Source organism: Oxyura jamaicensis, chromosome 3, assembly GCF_011077185.1.
Source record: "Oxyura jamaicensis isolate SHBP4307 breed ruddy duck chromosome 3, BPBGC_Ojam_1.0, whole genome shotgun sequence".
Classification (NCBI taxonomy): Eukaryota; Metazoa; Chordata; class Aves; order Anseriformes; family Anatidae; genus Oxyura; species Oxyura jamaicensis.
In genome coordinates this window covers 24,923,177-24,943,222 of record NC_048895.1, presented here as the reverse complement: position 1 = coordinate 24,943,222, position 20,046 = coordinate 24,923,177, and the positions used below count along the sequence as shown (strand labels likewise).

The 20,046-nt window shown below is 39.3% G+C and overlaps 1 protein-coding gene across 7 annotated transcripts in view; it reads right to left on the bottom strand.

Annotated features, from left to right (window-relative positions):
- Positions 1 to 233: 233 nt before the first annotated feature.
- Positions 234 to 20,046, bottom strand: part of LTBP1 (latent transforming growth factor beta binding protein 1) — a 207,865-nt gene continuing 188,052 nt past the window's right edge. For 6 of the 7 annotated variants that reach the window (XM_035320455.1, XM_035320457.1, XM_035320456.1 and 3 more), the window contains 5 exons: positions 18,864 to 19,004; positions 16,322 to 16,492; positions 5,921 to 6,043; positions 2,488 to 2,637; positions 234 to 1,285 (listed from right to left, as the gene is read on the bottom strand). In XM_035320455.1, coding sequence (XP_035176346.1) covers positions 1,116 to 1,285; positions 2,488 to 2,637; positions 5,921 to 6,043; positions 16,322 to 16,492; positions 18,864 to 19,004 — 755 coding nt within the window. In that variant the 3' untranslated portion in view covers positions 234 to 1,115. The remainder of the gene's footprint in view (positions 1,286 to 2,487; positions 2,638 to 5,920; positions 6,044 to 16,321; positions 16,493 to 18,863; positions 19,005 to 20,046) is intronic. The other variant, XM_035320458.1, reaches the window with a different exon arrangement.

Here is a 20,046-nt window from a genome sequence, read left to right as displayed (position 1 = left end):
TCAAACAGTTTCTGTTTGTCTGTGTTTGAAATCTTCCCCCTGGAAGCCTAAGTTGAGGCATCAACTAATTCAGTTTCTGGTCTTATTAAAACAGCAGGAGAAGGAAAAACCAGCCAGACAACTCTGTATAACTGTTGTAATGTAAATTCATTCTAGTACTGTAAACACCCTAGGGTTACATTCTTGTAACATAAATATCAATAAAGGAAAAAAAAAAGCCTACAATTAGTAAATAGCTTTTTCTAAAAAAAGGTGATTTTATTGAGTTTTAATATACAGCTTTAATATGTTAGGGTAATCATACAAGATCTCTCTTGTGTTCAATTTACACATTAAAATACAGACGTGAGCTAAAATCTTTTGTTTTAATGTACAAAAGGAATCCAATGTTGTCCACTAGCAGCTTTGAACTTGGCAAGAAAGGTTCTAGAGACTTTAAGTGCAGTAACAACCATACAGAATACAAAATGAATACAAAGACTTTTCGCCAAGGTATATAAACATTTGAAAACAAATGGTGCCTGCTCCACAGGGCAGACAACTAGCAAATTAAAAACATCACTGACCAATGTTCCAGAGTAGGAGGAGCATTACCCTGTGTAACAGTTCTTATAAAATATCCTAAGAATATCTGTATCAAATAATTTGTATTGATCAGAAAAAGGTCTGAAAAGAAACAGTAGGCAAGGAACTGAACAATCAAAAAATGACATAGTAATATAAAATATTTCCATCACTATTTAAATGCCAAATTAATCAAGCAATAGTAAAACAAAACAAAACAAAAAACAAAACAAACAAACAAACAAAACAGAAAACCAAAGCTCTTCTGTTTAAAATAACAGCACTGTTTTTGCTTATTTTCAATGATTTTTTTTCTTATGAACACACTATATACTTGATTGTTTCTTTCATAGAGTAATGTGTCCATTTGGTCTGTCACTTCAGTGAAGCTGACATACAATCAGCCCATCATGTCTCACCTTTGACACATTTGAATGTGTTTTTCCCCTTATGTTCACTACTCTGGTGCCTTCTCTTCTCAAGTTAAATACTTTTCTTCCTTTTCTTTATACAGTGCAGAGTATATGGGCTTAGGATATGGAGATTTTCCTCTACTCCAGTTCACTGTCTAGTTCTGAGTTCAGTGGTGTGCAGTAGTTTGGCTTGTCTGAAGGTACGTACCCGGGGAGACACAAACACTTGTACGAACCTTCTGTGTTAATGCATTTGGCATTCTTGCAGAGAGACATCCTGTTGTTCAGCTCGTTGCACTCATTCACATCTGCAGAAAGGAAACATCAAAACACATATAGGTAAAACTCATTTATTTCCAGCATTGTCAGGAGTAGAACATACTGTAGGAGTACCCTGAGAACTGTATATTCAGTTCAGATCAGGTGGAACTAGAGTAGTTCAAAAGCTGTGACAGATAAATATTTTATCAGGAAGAAGACAAAGTTATTGTGGCAAATCAATAGTGTCTTAAAAGGCTGTTAGATGACCAAGTCCAAACTCTTACGCTGCAAAACAAAGATTTAATGACCACTTACAGGTTTTTACTTGATGGCTTAGAAGTGGCTTACAAGAGAGGTGCTGCCAGTTCTTAGTATAATATCTTTATGCAGAAAAATCAAGTATTTTAGGCTTTCTTGGTGTTGCCAACTAAACATTTATGAACAGTAAACTACCTGTACTCAATACAGCGCAGCTCTGGCCTGAAATACACCAGAGCTAGGGAGACCAGCTTGTTGTAGAGCCCTGAAGATTACAAGGCATGCAGGTAGATTTTCATGATACATCTGGGAGACTGCAGCTGTGGGTTATGAAGTGTAGTGTTGGGCAAGGTTAGTACAGACACCTTAAACTGAAATACGCACATACAGTCTACACTAGGCTCTGCACTGAGGGATGTTGGTTGTTTTGCTTCGTCTTTGCCCTGCCACTTGCCTTCCCTGTATTTCATTATTTTAATTGCTGATATAGTCGCTAGATGTTCTGGTTACCTGTTGTGCAGACGTATTGGTTTGAGGGTGAGAGGATAGTCTGGCTTCTTGACTACTGAAATCAGTAAGAATTAGGGAGCCAACCCCCACCAAGTGGATATCTGAATATTTAGGTGGCCCAGCTGCTCTAAAAATCTGCTCCTAAAATTACTCTTCCACTTTGGATCCAGATCCATCCTCTCAGTTCACTAAGCCCTTTGAAAAACCTTTGCCCATGTGACATTACTGATACAAGATTAAGCTTCATTACATAATGGTGTGTCTGTTCATTTCTAGGTTCTCAACTGAACAGAGGAACATCACCATAGTTATTTCTGTAACAAGATTTACTCGCCTTTGCAGTAAAGCAGATATAAATTTGGCATCTGTAATAGAACTCAGGTCATCATCTGTAACCTTTTATTTTTTTAGCCCCTCCTTAAGTCAAGTGGCTAAACTGACAGGTTAGCAGAAGAGTAAGAAGTAAACATGCTGTCCTCACCAACACAAGTCATTTTGGCCATGTCCAGGTGATAACCATCAAAGCAGTCACAGGTGTAGCCTTCCTGGACTCTTACACATCGGCCGTTTTCACATCCATTCAGAATACCACATTCCTCTGCTTGTAGCTCCTCAAAGCTGTTCAGAAAACCTGAGTGAAGAAAGAATTACAAACAAATAAGTTACAGGGCTGCTGAATATGTACACCCAAATGTATAGCGAGACTCTGAAATTCTCTCAGAGGTTTACTGGAATGTGACTTTGCAGAACATAGATCAGATTTAGCAGATCTGCACCATCTGGAGTTCTAAATGCACTACAAAAGCACTGAGATGTGTTTCAAGATGAAAACTGTCTGTGAACTCTACATTTTTGTGTTAAAAATCTGATTTTTTTTTTGTAAATGACACTGTGCACTTTGCATTTTTTTAAAGGATAAATCAGTGTTTTCTACACAGCACATTTTATTTTAAGCATATCAACCTTTATGTAAAAAAAGGTAAACAGCAGTAGTGCTGTTTGGGGCAAAGTACTTTAAAATGGTATTCTAGAAAAGTGAGATATCTGTGTATGGGGGAAAGGATACACTTTAATTTACAAGAAGTACATCTTAAAAAATTCAGTCTCAACTGCTTTATGGAAAATAAGAAGAAATTAGATACTGCTTTACTATTGTGGGCTTGGTTAATAACCCTTTGGCTGGTACTTCAGCGATTAGCGCCAGTACAAACACTTATCTACTGATTGTTCCATGTCATAATTCTCAAGAGTGATTACTCAAAGGCTTCCCATTTTATTATTTATTTGACAGTTCTGAATTTGTGTATGAAGAGGGATATGTATTTAAAAATTATTTGACATTTTTACACATTCAGAGAATCTCTGTAGGACTGAACTGCTCCTCTTAGTTCTTCATAATTTTTTCAGCTAGCTTCCCAGTCACTGAGCAGTGATGTAACAGGACTGCAGATGGCAGCCCATCACATCCAAAAGACTTTTGAGGAAAAAGTGCAGAGCCCTTGGGAGTCTGTTGGTTTACCAGCATAACAAATACGTAGCATAGAAGTGGAGGGGAAATTGGAGCTGGAGTGGAATTGAGCGGGATACATCTCCCCATCTGCCCCATAACATAACTAATGCAGTAATTCCACAAACAAATAATTGGCTTATCTAAAATGTGTTTACCTATTTATTTTTTTTTTTTTTTTTTTTTTTTTTCAAATCTACCTAGGAATATAATTTTTTCCCTTTCCCTTTGCTTGCTCTCCTGTCTTTTTATATTTACTCTACCCTGTCACCCTGTCTTTGTTCTTTAGTCCCTCTTTTCTCTTGCTTTGCTGTTCCTACCTTGCCCTTTCTGTATCATCCTCCATTTAACTTCCATACAGTTGTATCACTCCCCCACCTTCTTTGGCTACATAACCTGTCAGCCAGCCTAGACTTGCTCTACCGTGGTGGGGCTTCTTCATAAGAATCATGCTGGTCAGTGATGCACTTAATAAATTCTGGAGACACTGAACAGATGATGTGACGTAAGAAGTACTTGCTGACTTAAGCCACATCTCAAGAACGTGTACAAAACATAGCATGTATAAAAGTGTACACTAATTGGGAAACATTACAATCTTTTCCACGAACCCTGTAAATCACATTTCAGTGCAGTAGTACTGAGAGTGTTGACCAGATTGTCAGGATGAATGGTTATAGCATAGTAAGAAATTTGTCCATTTTTCATTATGTTTTCCGTCCTCTAGCAGAGCTTGCAGAGGGCTCGTGAGAGCCCCTTAAAGCAAAGGGGCTTTTATTCAAAAAAGCTGGATGAGGTACATGCTGCAATTCTAACAATGCGTATTTGGTTCTGTAGAAACTGATAGCACACAGCTGACAAATACATTGATGTGCACGGCCCTTCCATGGGCTGGGCAAGTATTGTCATATTCCTTGTACAGACTGCAGCAGGACTGTGGCCACGAAGTCTTTGATGATAAATACATGACCGAATTGTATCTGTTTGGTAATATGCCTCTGATCAGGACAATCACACAGCTATGTGTTTGGGGGTTTCTTATGCATTTGCTTGCCACTGTATCTGGTTCAGTGATAGGATGGGAGCAAGAGACATGAACTCTTATCTCCCTAGTAGAGAAGACTCAACTGTGGATTCAAAACTGTCTACAATTTTACTGTATCTATTCACTACTGCTTATAACTTACTTGTAAAGAACTTGTTTACCACTCAGTGTATTATCTATCACATTGGTTTCCCAGTCATCTATCTGGGCTTTTCATTATGCTTGGTAATTTTCATCCGTGTGACGTTTTAATTAGATGTCAACACTCAGTACTGTTTAATTAAAATCATCTGGATATAAAGCAATGAGACATTTTACAGTTCTGTGTAGAGCTGAAAGGTCATTTAGATGCTGAATAGAAACGAGCTCATTATGGTGATTTGTATAACTTTGTATAAAGGTGCAATGTGCACAAGAAATGCCTATCACCTTTCCAGTAGTGTGCCGTAATCCTCCTCCTCTGTTTTGATCTGTTACCTTTACTTTGTAAGTATCTCCTTGTACAGGAGACGCACTTTGGGAAAGATTGTAGTGGCAATTTGTCGGGCATTTGGGTAAAGCACTGGAAGATACCAGTTCCTTCTGATACCCCCACTTTTCTTCTCTGAAGCTGTGATGGAATAAGCCAGATGTGCACAGCATGGCTGATTTTGAGGAGGATACTGAGATTTGCAAGGATTCCTCTCCCTCAAGCCTTAACAGTGAGCTGGGCCAGATCCATCAAGAACCCTGATATTCCTGAAGTACACCTGAGATGCTGTACACGACTCCCACACCCTCCCTGGCAGACCCTTCTAGTCTGATGACTATATGCATGCATACTCTCCAATCATACTTTGTTCTGTTGTTTCTCTGCTGAGCGAGAACAACTTGCATACTCTCTATTTCTCCCATATAAATTCTGCTGGAAAATCACGGAAAACTGGCATGGAGACGGAGGGAGGTTGTTTTTTCTTTTTTTTTTTTTTTTCTTCCCCTTTTTGTTTTTGTCTGTTCAACTAAATGTACTCCAAAGAAATCTGTCCCAGGCTCCAACGGAAAATTAATTTGTGAGAAGGAAAACTGGCAATCCTTTTGACCTTCAGCTGTAAATCTGTTGGTAAATATAAATTTAGTACACTTGGCACAAACTATTCCACTGTATTAAAAATTAACATCGTACTCTGAGCCCAACTGGACTCTTATACAACACTGGCTCTTGAACCAGAACACCTGACTGAAAGCTAATGTCATAGGAATAACTAAAGCATAAATAGGCCACATTACTCAGAAGCAAACAGAAGAATGAAGCCAGCTACAGGGAAATAATCCAAGTTACAACCCTCATTTCAAGTATTTTACATAACAGAGAAACTTGCTTACGGTCTTCAACAAAGTATGGATTAGTTTCTGGAGTGTAGTGCTCCTCGAAGTCAACCAAAGCATCTTGTCCATATGGACGTCGAGATCCTGGAACAGGAATGTTGCACAGCTGGGCATAATCCTCTGAGGGGAGAAAGAAAATAGGATATAAAACTAATCACACTTGTAACACAGGCTGCATTGCATTAGTCCCAGTGTGTTGTGGCTCATATTAGCTGGAAATAAACTTATCTTCCTAGAAACACCATAAATCTGCAATTTCCACAAAGCAGTCTCTCTTCAAGAAGGATGTCATTAAAATGTAACGAGCCAAATACAGACTATTAAGTCATAATAGGGATAACACCAGGGATAGATATGAGTCAATAACCGTACCAAAAGTTATGGGTCATGTTCTTCTGGTCTGCTCTTGCCTTGCGCAGAGGGATGCCGTGTATCCCACCGCCAATGCACCCCTGCCCAGGGCTAGCTGTGGTTACAGCCCTCATTGGTATAATAAAGGCTCCCCCAGACCATCGTGGGTGCTGGCAGAAGCCACCCCAAGGGAAGTGAACTGGAGCAGGTGGGGCCATATTTCTGGCACAGCCAGCCAACCTGAAGAAATCACAGAATAAAAACCCTTCCAAAAGAGCACACGCTTCTCTGCAAACTGTTCCTTCAAACTGCAGGCTTAAGTGTTAATGCTGTTCAAAGTCTCCTTGGCTGCAAACCCGTCAGGGCAACGGGAAAAGCACAGGAGAAATAGTTACACTCTGAACTTCTGCCTCTCCCCAATAGCTAGACTATACAAGTTAAAACATACCAAACTCTTCACTTGAGGTGTCAGAGTCCCTGTCTGAAATGCTGGTGTACAGAGCTTAATTTTTATTTTGATTTATTGTATTACCTTGGTTTGCATTGCCATTTACTATAGAATATACAAGGCAATTTATTTGAAAATAGAAACTTTGTGAAATACAGCAATCCAGGTGCTTCTTTACACTTGCTACAGACTACTTAGCATCTGATTCTGTGAAGATTGCCTGGTGTTCTGAGAATCAGGCAGAGTAAGGACGGGAAAGAAAACCACCAAAAGAGAGAGAGAGGAAAAAAAGCCCTAAGCAGATACAAAATCCAAGAATTGCAGATGGTTACAGAGCCAGAAACCTCACGCTGTGTTGAACTGTCCCAGACAGCAAATAGTCGGATAAATCCAGACTGCCTCTAGACAGTCCAGAGGACAGCCCCGCTTGCTGCCCAGCATTGTCTTTTTGTTTTCAAAGGTCGTATCTCCTTCACCTGGGATGGTTTCATTTTGTACCAAAAAGAACAAGGTGCTCAAAAAGTCTGTTTGAATTCTGTGGCCAACAACTTGGCTCTTTTGAGAGTAAAACACTGCTCTAAGGGCAAAGCTTGTCGGCATTTTGCAAAACTGTCACTGGTGCCTGCCCAAGTCTGCAGACTGAACCTGCCACAGAACTTAGAAAATCTTGTACATCTCACCACCTTCTGCCTCAAGTACAAGGTGATCTCCTCTGTCTTGCCCCTCCACAATATATTTATACACAATCTAGACAACACTCCTGTCTCCCAGGTGAAAAAGTACACTGCAAACAGAGACACTCAAACAAAACAAAGCCATCATCAGAAAATAACCTGCAATTACCTACCTCCCTTAATGCACAGCTTCCCACTGAGTTACTATGATCACAAACAGTTCTAGCAGCTGTCCAATAGCACCAGAAACACTGGTATTTTTACATCCTCTCATCTGATCCCAAATCACATCCGTGTAAGGGGACAGCTAGGTTATCATCTCAGACTGACTCTTCCATGTTTTGTGTTGAGCTACCTGTTGTGCTCAGGAATTTTGACATGTACACAGTCAAAAGCTGTGCAGAAGTGTGAAAGTATGTTCTCAGAGATGCACTACTACAAAATACTAATTCATCTGGCCTGTGTGAAAGAAACAACCAAACGAAACTAGTCAGCGAACAGCAAGAGGACAGGGCAAACGGGTCTAAGGGATCACTACTTCTTCCAGGTAAATGTGACCTTATGGAAAGGATTGCACAGAACCTGCAAACTGGCTTTTCAGATTACTCTCTGACACATTTGCTCTTAGTAAAAAAGAATAGTAGAAACAATGTTTTCCTTCTGAAGGAAGCACTCAGAGAACATCTGAAAATCTATAGCACTGGAGATCTCATGTACATGACAGTAGGATAATTTGAAGATTGTGCAAGACTGTTTTATCTTGCATGTTTGCCCATGGAATGTTGTTTATTATCTAAAGAAGAATAAAGAAATGTTGACAAAAGAAGCTTGTTTCCTGCCACACCAGTCCTTTGCCAGTCACATTCTGAACATCTGCATTTTTAGGTCTCATTATAAGTAAATTAGTGGCTACAAAATGTTGAAGAGCTGTTTTAGTGCATACTGTAAACTTTGTATTTGTTGCACGGAGTTTTAACTGTATCAAGGTCTTCTAGAAGACCATACTTAAAACTGTAATAGTCTGTTAACCTCTTGGAGCCTGTTATACTTAACTATTTGTTAATGCAATCTGATCCTTTAATAAATTATACATTATCTGTACACGTAGGTTTCATACAGAAGCTCACACAGCATTTAATTAGTCTGAAGTCACTTTACAATGTATACGCCTATACTACGTATATATAATTTATATGCTTGTTTTGATACATGCTGTGATCATTTTTAAATTACCATAGTCTTTGAATGCTCTATCTTCTTTTTAGTTGTTCATGTAGTGTGAAGTTCATCTCCTGTCTTTTATAATGCATTGATTCAGCTCCTAGGTGCTCAGGAGATAATCCCATGGATAGCAACAGCAGAAATCATGAGCAGAAATTCAGGACCAGTAACACCGTGCCACCTTGTTGCACTTGTCTTTTTTTTTTTTTTTTTTTTTTTTTTTTTTTCTCCAGCCAACAAAAAAGGGTGGGCAGAGAGGAGAGTACAAAGACTGAAAGGCATTAGCAGGGACTCATCCTGGAAAAATCATGAGAACCAGTGTTTTGAACTAAGGTCAGCTAGAGACTCGGATGCCGATAAAAACAAACCTGTGAGATTCCCCCCTCTGGATGATAGAACAAGTTATGGCAAAACAGATGTGTACTTATAATTTTTGTTGTTTTAAACTTTTACCCTTGCTGTGCTATGTTCCTACAGTTCAAATTAAAAATAGTACATTTTGGGTCACTGTGCTACGCTGGTTACAGTTTTCCAGGGAAGAGAATTAAATGAACAGAGTGCTGTTGGATTCGTGGGTAAAAGCCGGAAAGTTGCAGCAAGTATACAAATGACAGAACAGCCCGATGTTGCCCTAGGGAGATGACAGGAGGAGACTTACATCAAGAAGGCACTAAGGGGGCAGCAAGCAAGGAAAAATCTGTAACTACTCCTGAATGACAAAAACATTTGAGCTGCCACAGAAATGAATGCTGACTTTCAAAATAGCCTTTCATGTAAAATAATAGTCTTCTGTAATGACAGTCAATGGTATAACTTTTTCTAACAGAGATTCATTTTCTCTGCTAGCTCATCTCCACGCTGTGATCAGTAATAATACAACTGCAGTTATAGAGGAAAAAAGGCTGTTTTTAATTTGGTTTAGTCTATGTTACCCCATGTGTTTCGGTGTTTTTCTCATAACTTGCAAATGAAGCACTGAGACAGCTTATTGTATAAGTTAGGACAGTTATTATAAAAGGAAGCTGATGTAGGCTTCCAAAAATGTAAAGGACATTTTCTAAGGCAGATGTGTACGCATAAAACAAGTGTGTTATGGGATTACAGCTAGATGCACATGCGTACTGGCACAGATGTTAGCCATAATTGGTGGTGAAAGCTAGGCTGATGAGACAACAAAACAGAAATTGGACGGATTGACCACTTTTAGGTGCTTTATAGCACAAGTGCAGCAATGCAAATGTGCATCTAACTTGCATACAGTTGTAACTGCACAGGCCTGTGTGGCCCTTATTCTCACCTGGAGGCCAAAAAATTGTAAACTCTCTAGTCAGAAAAAATATTCTGCATTTCATGCATCTACAATGAAATATTACATTAAAAAAGCTTTTCCTGACAAAACCATGAAATGAATGCACCACAGCCAATCCTCCCTCCTGCCTATAACGGAAGCTTTATTTCTGTTCCAGCTCCTCAGAACTGTGACCATCAAACATACAAGAGAGGAGTCAAGGCTATCAACACCATGGCAGTTCCTTCACATTATTTAAAAATGCAACAGTTTTGCTATATAAGAAATCGCTGGAGAGAAGGACAAAGCCAAGAAAGCGTTTATTACATGTAATGTATGTCCCTTCCCAATCAGAGGTTCTGGACATGAGTCTGAATAGGCTGAGTTTCTGCTCTCTCAGGAGATTGCATCATCTGTTAACCACAGCTGAAATGTTTCTGCTCTACACTTAGATTGTGCTGTTTGACAATTTAGGTAATTTCATCAACATCCTTCATAAAACACGCTGAAGTTTGTGGTGGACAGCATTCATACATATACTGGTAAGGGTACCACTCTTACAGGACTTTTTCATGAGATAGGATGGATGCTCATGCCCTTGCATGGAGAAACTAAATTGCTGAGGAAAGCTCACAACGGATATAAAACTCTTGTTAAAAGTGAGGGAAGCACCAACCTGGTTATTTCAAAACCTTTTGGAAGCCACCTTATGTTCTTAAACTGAGGCTGCTCAAATTTCCAAAGACAAGTTTTTCTCCTATTGTTTGTGGGAGATGGTTAAAAGCTGTAGTAAGAGTTAAGCTGTCTTCTATGGCTTTGCAAATGGCTTTCCAACTCCTTGCTGACTCAAATGTGTGCTTAGAATGTGAGGTTCCATGAGATAAACACTTCCAAAGCTATTCCGTGTATCCCTGCTAGACCTCAGAAAAAAACATCAAAAATCACCAACGGAAACGAAAGCAGCCAAAAATCTGCACAACTGAGTATAAGACTTTACATATTCAAGACCCGATCACTGTTATTTCTGTGCCCAAAAGGTAATTCATTTGTCCAGGATCCTTACCAGAAAGGAAGCAGGCACAATGCCATCCTAAATGGAAAGATGAACAATGGTCTTCAGAAATCAGTAGTGCCTCCCTGCTGATCTTTACCATCTTGAAAGAGTGCAGATGGAAACTCATCATTTACCCACATCGGTTTTCCCTGTACTTCAAGATCTTCATGAGTGACATTAGCCAGAACTCGGAGAGAACAACATGTTCTCATAATACGGAAGCTCAGCCCAGAACAAACTCACAGCGTTTACAAAGGATACAAAGTTCTATGCAACAAAAATGCAACCCAAACAATCTGTTCCACCAGAAGGGGTAAAGTTCAACCACCACATGTAGGCACCTCCAAGGGTCTGCACCTGAGTTCATCATCCAGTGCCCCTTCTTAGCCCATTGAAAGACACAACTATGTCTAGACTCCATTTCACCCTGAAGTAGATGTCTACAATAAGTCAGAGGAATCTAACCCTCAGGTTGCCTATTTATCTTCTCTGATGGAAGAGGAAACTGGTACGGCCAACACATGCAGGTTTCTGTATAAAGAAAATGTGAAATTGGCCAAGAGAAATCCTACATTATGTAACAACCCAGAGAATTCACATTACCCACTACCCTCAGTAGTACTCCTGGTCTGGGCTCTGCAAATGCTAGGGTGGAGATAAAGAGAAACTTTCAAGTGCAGTACAAGTAGGCAGCAGTTCATTATGTGATTCCTGGTCACAGAAAACACAGAACCAGAGAATAGTTTGAGTTGGAAGGGACCTTAAAGATAATCTATTTCCAATCATTCTGCCATGGGCATGGGTACTTTCAACCAGGAAGGTATCATCTCCTGTAACATCTACTCACTGGAGTTCTACTGCTGTCATTTCTGCAGATTCTCTAAACATAAAATGGTTCCAATAAAAACATGCACCCACAAAAGACTAGAACTTAAAACTTAGAGTAAAATGTATGTATAAGGTTAAAAAAGTAAACACACTGAAACTGAACAGTGGTGTCCTCTACAGTTGCCCAAGAATGTCTTTGTGACGTTATCTTCGTAGTCAGACCACAAAGTTCTTGGTTATAGATGTAGGTGTATCCTCGTCCTCACTAAATAGCTATTCAAATGTCTGTAAGAAAAGCAGAACCCCAGTCCTAACACTTTTTTTCCATATCAGAACTTCTCTGGGCAGCTACCGATGGGGAGGGAAGATGACGATATCCCCCTTAACAGACTGGTATATCTTTAGTTCATGGGCAGTAATTCCACCTTCCTTGCATCCTAAGGGATCTACTGAAACAAAGGTGGTACTGCACTGCAAAAACAAACTCCAAGACAGGTTTCTGAAGATCATTTTACAAATATAAAAACAGACAGTCTCCATAAATTAAACACTGGCCCTGGCACACTACCTTACTCAACATTTTCTAACTGTCACTTGTATCTTCCTCCCTGCAAATTTACTGTACCCTGAAGCAATACACCTTGCATAAAATCCATTCCCCTAAGGGTGTCGCAGGAGCTTCAGGAGGCTCAGCAGGTATTTAACGCAGGTGTTACATGTTCGGGTTAATGTGAGATGTGTATGGCCTAATTCTAGATTCCAGATTTTTTCAGTCTTGGCCAGTTGCTCTGTTTTTTGGCATGGATACTTCGACTCAGCTGCTAAACCCATTGGAGCTTGTCCTGCTGCCAGTTACTAGAGCATGGACTCCATATGGAGACTGTTGGGTCTCACAACGCTAACAATAGATTGAGCAAGGATGCAGAACTTCTGAAGGCAGGTTGGCCAACAGTTTTTTTTTTTTTTTTTTTTATGAGGATGATTGCAATGAAGAAAGGATGCTTTGCTTTGGTTATCTAGAACAAAAAACATCCAAGTTTCCATGCTTTTTCAGTCTCTCAGTTATTAAGAGATTGCAAATGGCACTTAAAACCCCAAATGGGTTTTTAAGAAACCCAGAGATTTCTTTGGAGATAATTACTAAAAGTTCTTTGGGCAAGTACAGCCAGCCTAAGAACATAGTAATCTCAGGAAGTGTGCTTCTCAATACCTAACTTTTAGGTATTGGACGCCATCCGTGAAAGCCTTTATCTATAATGTAATGGTATCGTAAGACTGCAATGTTAGAACCAATGTAACTGAAATCTATCTGTCCTCTCTTCCTTCTTCTAATGACAAGAAGGCCTACCCTGCAAAATTGTTAGTACAAGTAAGATGTACTCAATCACATTGCTACAGTTCATGTTTGCACTATTTTGATCAGGATTTTGAACTAGCATTTTGAGTGTTCCTTGATGGTGCCACCAAAACACTTACTGGCCTTACTGTTGGTAAGATGTTGCTATTCAGTTCCAGTACTTAAACTGGTGCTAATTCTTGTCTCAGGCTCTGCATATTTAGTGTTATTTTCAAGGGGATTTGTTTGATTAAGCACCAGAAGGTAGAATTCCCATTAGTAGTTTTCAGAAATGCAAGCAATACATAAATTCAATTTTCATGCTGACGAATGGCTGGATTTCTTTTTCATTTATATGGATCAACTCTTTTATCTTCCCACCTGTTTTATGCTGGATACTATTCAAACAGAACATTGAGATCTTGTAATGAGATACGAAAGCGCATTCAAAAAAAGCTGGGACACAAGTTATTAAAACATTAATTTGTTTTAGAAGGGACTTGAAGGTGCATCTCTCATGGCTGTAGCACTGCATTTCCTTCTAAATGCAACATCTAGATCCTCACACAGAAGATTAAGATATCTTATCTGTATCTTTCTAACTGCAACATCTTAATTATCTTACATGGTCAGAGTATAGACAAGGTAAAAAGAAACCACAGATCAGTGAATGATTTCTTCTATGACCTAACCCATTTCACGGTGTAAGTCTTCCAGTGGTAACACTTTTTGCATCCTCAGGCCTTCTTTAACATGTGTCACAAATCTTCAGAATGCCCCTAACTTTGGGAAGTAAGCAAACACCTTCAGTAGTAAATCTGGCCAACACAATACACAAGTATTTGAAAATGGAGAGATTCCAGGTTCCCCAGCCAGGACTTGAACCTGTGACCTCCTGGCCCAGAGGTGTGAAAGCACTCTCTTGAGCCAATGATATCACTTTAAGTGCTACAAACTGAAGACATGTCAAATGAATCATTTATTCAGTTCAGTCAGCTTCAAATATTTCTTGGTAAATGATCCTGAAAACACAGGAAAGTTCCCAGGTTTCTGTGTGTGCATATGCACATATGTGTGAGGGCACATGAGCATACACCACTTACACTAAGAAATGTAAGATTATACATGCTTTTTTCAGACACATTAAAGATTCAATAAGCTTTTATTCTTTTTAACCCTCTATATTCCAATTTGTAATAATGACTTAAATTATCTGGGATGAAAATATGCCTTATAGTTTCATTTAAAGCAGATATTTTTCAATGTGCATTAAGCTTCACACAAAAATGATCGTCTGGAGGAAGAATAATTTAATGCCCAACATAATGCTCTTCAGCTTTGAGGATCCTCCGAGTGACATTTAGCATGATGTTACCTATCATAATCCTTCAAGTAATTTGTTTAACGAATTGCTCAAGCTCCTTCATAGAGCTAGTTGGGATCTGCACCCCACTGTTGTCACAGAGCTGCTGCTCCAGAATCATGTGGATTCTGGATGGATCAAAACCCATCTAATTTCAAGCCTAAATGTGTTCAGACTACACTTGACTATCCTGGTAGTCCTCTGCTCTTTTTCAGATTTATCCTAATTTACGCTTAACTAGCTAGAAATCTTCAGAACCAAGTCTAGTACCTACTTGAACTCTCTCTACTAGAAACAGCTTCTCAAACTTCTCTGAGGATATTTAACATTTCATTCCATTGCAATTGTTGTTCTATGAGGTGTGGTAATTCCATGTCTGCAAATGTCCTCATGTAAGATTTGTTCTGACAAACACATTTCAGAGATTTCCATATCTTATAAATCCAGCTACTGTCATGCTGTTTTTATTCTTCAGTCTCTTTCAGGGGTGTACGTTAACCAGTTACTCTAGCCAACATCATCAAAATCAGACTTTTTTCAGTTGCTGTACTTCCAAAGCAAACTCAAACAAGCAAAGACATATATGAGCAGGTTCAAGGACCTTGCAAGTAAATTATAAAAACATAAAAGCCAAGTAGACACAAACACAGCCATATTAATACTTTGCTGAGCTTCTCCATGTAGTTTTAACTCCAGAGTTCTCGCTACAAGTGAAACACGTACTGCTATAGCCACAACATGACAGTTACACGTGCCCAAATAAAAATACAGTATGATCAGAATAAAAAGCTTTACTAGTGCAGCATGCTATTCTTACCCAGAAAACTGTATTTCTGAAAGACACCCCTGTAGTATAGCTATATCCAAACTAGGCCTTGAAATAGTTTATATATGGGCAATGAAGATACACTGCTTGCACACAAGTTAGTATAGTACCAGACTCTGTATATCAGGGCTGTTAAAGGAACTGAAGCATCATCTCAGGCACAGTGACATACAGCTGGTCTCTTCTCCTTTATGCAGAGCACAGAAGAGAGTCCAACACAACATTTCTTTCTGTATTCATTAGCTTTTGTAGTCACTGCAAGAAACAGCTTCTACTTGAAGTAACTTGGAACAATGTCTGATTTCTAAACTCCAACACTAAATTTAATGAACTAAAAATATAACTGTTAGCCAGCTTGTGCTCCAAAATATTCCTTAACATCCCTGAAAATTCTTCAGTCCTTACTGGTACTCCATTTCCCTTATCTTAAACTGCTCATCTATACATTTCACAATAATGGAGCATCTAACTATATAACAACTCTTTCTTTGACTTAGTGATTCTAAACCACAGTTCAGCAAATCCTTATCAAGCAAACACATCTATTTGCAGCCATCCTGGCAGAACATCACACTGAAAATGCATTTGTATGTATAATGCCAGCAACAAAAAATGGAAATGTTTATTTAGCTTGTTGAGTATTAGCATGTGTATGCATGCGAACTGTGTCTGTATTTTCAAAGGTAGTTTTTAATTTCTCAGTCACAGTAAGGAATTGTGCTACCCTTAAAATGCCCTCTTATTTTCACCAGGGTCCTAATTGCCAGTCACTGACAGATCCACCTGAAAGAAATGGGTCCTGTAAATGCCAAAAATAAAAGTAGCTACATTTTCAAAATCTGGACTGTAGTGACTTCCCTTAAATAGTGAGAACAATTTCCATTAGTTCTTGAAGGGTTTGGGGTTTTTTGTTCTTTCTTATGTTATTAGCCCAAGTATAGATTAAAGGGACTAAACTGATTAACTATTTCAGAATTCATTCCAAGAATTGAAATGTTTGTTTCCTTACCTGATTCTTTCATAGGACACAATGCACACTGCATGCCCCAGGCTTCACCATACAAGCAACAGCACTCAGTATAGGTAGTCTGCTTTCCAACCAGAGGTCGACTACAAACAAAATCATCACTTAGATGCTGCCAGCAAAGATCCTGGTAGACCTCAGTTTCTTCAGTTTGTTCTGATGGAGAAGACAGCAATACATCATTTTTGCAGCACAGTTATTTAAAAAGATACTGGCTAACACAAAATTTTCTAAATATAGGCTGGAGATTAACCTAGCTTTAACTTCTCATGAATCCAAGACTAGACAAATTTCATTAAATACAAATTTAAGCTTAGAAGTCATGACCATTTCTAAATGCTTCGTGACTCATCGCTTGAGTGTTCAGCGTTGCAGAAACCTTGAAAGGTTCTGATTTTTCAGTGGCATTGTTAGGTCACTTTAAAAGCACATTAGGTTGGATATGCAAAAATTAAAACTTCCTAAGTCTGTAGTCAGTGCTGAACACAAACACTAACTCAGCTCTGCTCTCATGAAAGTTTTGCACAGCTCTACAAAAAGTGTTAGGACAGAGGTAGATATTTGGGGAACTCCATGCAGGGAATAACCCTTTAAAAATTGTTATTTTGCTTTTTGTATATGGCTGGCAATGGCAACAGAAGGCACTGTTACTGCTAGGGCAGAGCTGAAAAATCTTACATGGGCTCAAGAGCAGACTGGACAAATACTTGGAAGAGAGTCCCATTAACTAAACAGACAAACTGCCTCAGACTCAGGAAATCCCCTCAGCTGAAAATAGCTGGAGGCTGGGAGAGTGCTGGGGAGGGTGAGGGGAAGCATTGTTTATCTGCTGTGCTGGTCCCTAATCATCTGCTTATAGCTATTGTTAGAGACAGAATACTGCTGTGAACTACTGTCACATTCTTACAAACATTAACAAAAACATGTATTTTTGTCAAAGCTGGAATATTTCATAGGCATACTAGTTCTGACAAATTTCTCAGTAGGAACAATTCCCAGTCCCAGTACTCTCTGATCACTGCTGATCAGAGAGAGAGGAACTGAAAACTTAATCTTCTACTTGGGAAGTAAACACCGCAGCACAATTGTTTTGTAAAAATGTCTAAAGGGTTCTGATTTTGTTCCAATACACAATGAAAAATAAGTGTTGTCACAAACCAGGAGTCTGTTTTGTCTGTCCAAATGTATTAACTGCATTTTTACATGATGCTACAACAAGATTCAGTGGAGCATGTGTAAATAGAGAATTGAAACCTACAGTGTGTTGTTCTGCAAGTGCAAAGGTTACCAGAATGTAGATAGATATTCTGCTAAGAACTTGCCAGAACATACAGGGAAGAGCAGCAGTGGTTCCCTGCAGCCAACTCCAAATTCTGCTGGCAGCAAAGGAACCAGCCTGCATCCTTTTCTGCAGTAGGGAGGACAGTGGCAGTGGTGATACAAGGCTTGAGTGCTTTGTGCTGGGTGAGAAGATCACTGCTGTATTGGCCCCAGTGTAGCATGATGGAAGACCCATTGGGCCCTTACATTCTCCTTCAAATCCTAGATGAAACCAAAGAACAATCTTGCTCTTGTTTTGTTTAACTCAAGATTGAAAAATAAAAGTGCTGTAATTATTTCACCATTTCAGGCAAGAGGATGACCATATTGCTCCACAAAAATATGTGGAGCAATGTGGAGTGACTAAATGTGGAGTGACTAAAGCAGCATTTGGTCTGTATTGACATTTCTTTTCACAGAAGCAGCTGAGGAAAATGTAAAGAGGGTAGCAGAGGTCTGGATTATGGCTATACAATGCCAATATTTATCAAACACATTATAATGTTTCTTCCAAAGTTAAGCATGGCATAGACTAAGCTGTGCAGACTGTGAAATGCTCTGGATTTCTGAAATGTTTCTAAGATTCTCAGAATATCTTTTTTTTTTTTTCCCCTGAAGTCAATGTCTGCTGAAATAAAAAGAAAATGAAATAACTTTAAATAGTGTTGTTGCAGCTCACAGCTTGAAAATGTGAGCTTGATATACATCAAATATGAATCAATTGCAAGCACAGATATAATTTAAGCTATTTTCTTCTATACCCTGTTATTCCTGATTTTATTCCTTCCCTTGGTAAAAGCATGCACTCACTCTGAATTGAATCTCCCTCAATTGAATTGCCCACAGCCAAACCCCAGCTTTAGGGAGACAGCAAGCAGGCTATGCCTCTTTACCTACAAGGCTGGAAGAGGCAGATGCAGAGCTGGTGAATCAACTGAAGACTCCCTAGCCCAAGCCTAATCTCAATTAATACTTCCAACAATCTCCTGTCTCTATTGGCAAAGTGGAACCCTGTGGAGTCCTACATCGTGATGCCTTCTTGATCAACAGGTGATGGTTTAGGCATTGCCTTCCAAAATCCTCTTGGGAAAAAAAAGAATAGGCTCATCCAAAACAACCCAGTCTAAGCTTACTGGGTTCTGTAGCCATGTGAGCACCACCTCGTAGAGGTGTACTCACTCCAGGAATATATATAATGGGGTCATACCACTTGAATCTGCTGGTCTGATGCATCGCTTTTCTGTTGCGTCCAAAACCATTGGGTGTGTACAGAAACAGTTGTAAGATCCTTCTGTGTTAATGCACTGGCCATCAATACAGCTGTTTGGGTCCTGACATTCATCCGTGTCTTTAAAATGGAAGGAAATGTATCAAGGAAAGCCAGCACAAAGCAGTCCCATTGTGTTAATCAGTGTTTATATTTTCTTATATTAGGAGCAGATTTCCCTGCATGTCTTCTGTTAATTATCACAGATATCAATTGCTGGCAGCAAACTCCTGCCTGTGCCCATGGAGAAGGACAGACAGATCAACAGGATGCTGACCTCTAATCCTCAAAAACTAGGGAGCATCTGGATGAGGAGGCTTGCTGCGGTAGTAGTGCCAGGCATACCCTGCATCCAGCACAGCTGCAGCTGGTTCCCAAGTTCCTATCCCCTTAGGACAGAACCAGCAGGCATTAGAGGTAGGCATAAGCTCTGAGAGTCTTCATGAGCTCAATGGGAGAAAGGATTGACTTATCTGGCTATATTTCTATTCCTTAGTTTGAGTTGGAGAAGAAAAGCAGATTTAGCCCAAAGGGAAGAGCAGGCATTTTACTTAAAATGAATTACATTAAAACAGAAATAAAAAACAAAACAAAAACAACCAACCTTTTTAAAGAATAACCTTAAAACCCAAGGTGAAAAGCTCTTTTATTGTGGTTGCAAAAATTACTTCCTTTTATTACGCTATTGCACACATTATGCATGGTTTTCTGCTTACAAAGCAAAAGCCAGGGTCACAGTTATGAGCAATTTTCAGTTGAATACCAGAACCAAAGGAGTTCTGCAGACTAAATTGGGCTTATCAGTGACCTGAACTGTAATTTCACATTGCATGTTAACTGCTTATGGAAAATAATTTGTCCTTGAAAAAAAAACCTGTGTTAATATGATATATTATACTAAGAACAGCACACTTACCAAATGTAAGGTAGCCTCAACACACTTTCACTGCTCACCCCACGTGCAAAGAACAGAAGGCTAAACTGCAGCTGGCAGAGTGAAGCAGCAGCACGTATATAAGGAGGGAGCCGCCTCCAATCACTCTGTGCTGCCTGCATAAAGGCTGGTAGCAGCTCCACACGTTGTGCTCAAGGGAGCACAAGGGACTGCTCTGGAGATGCAAAC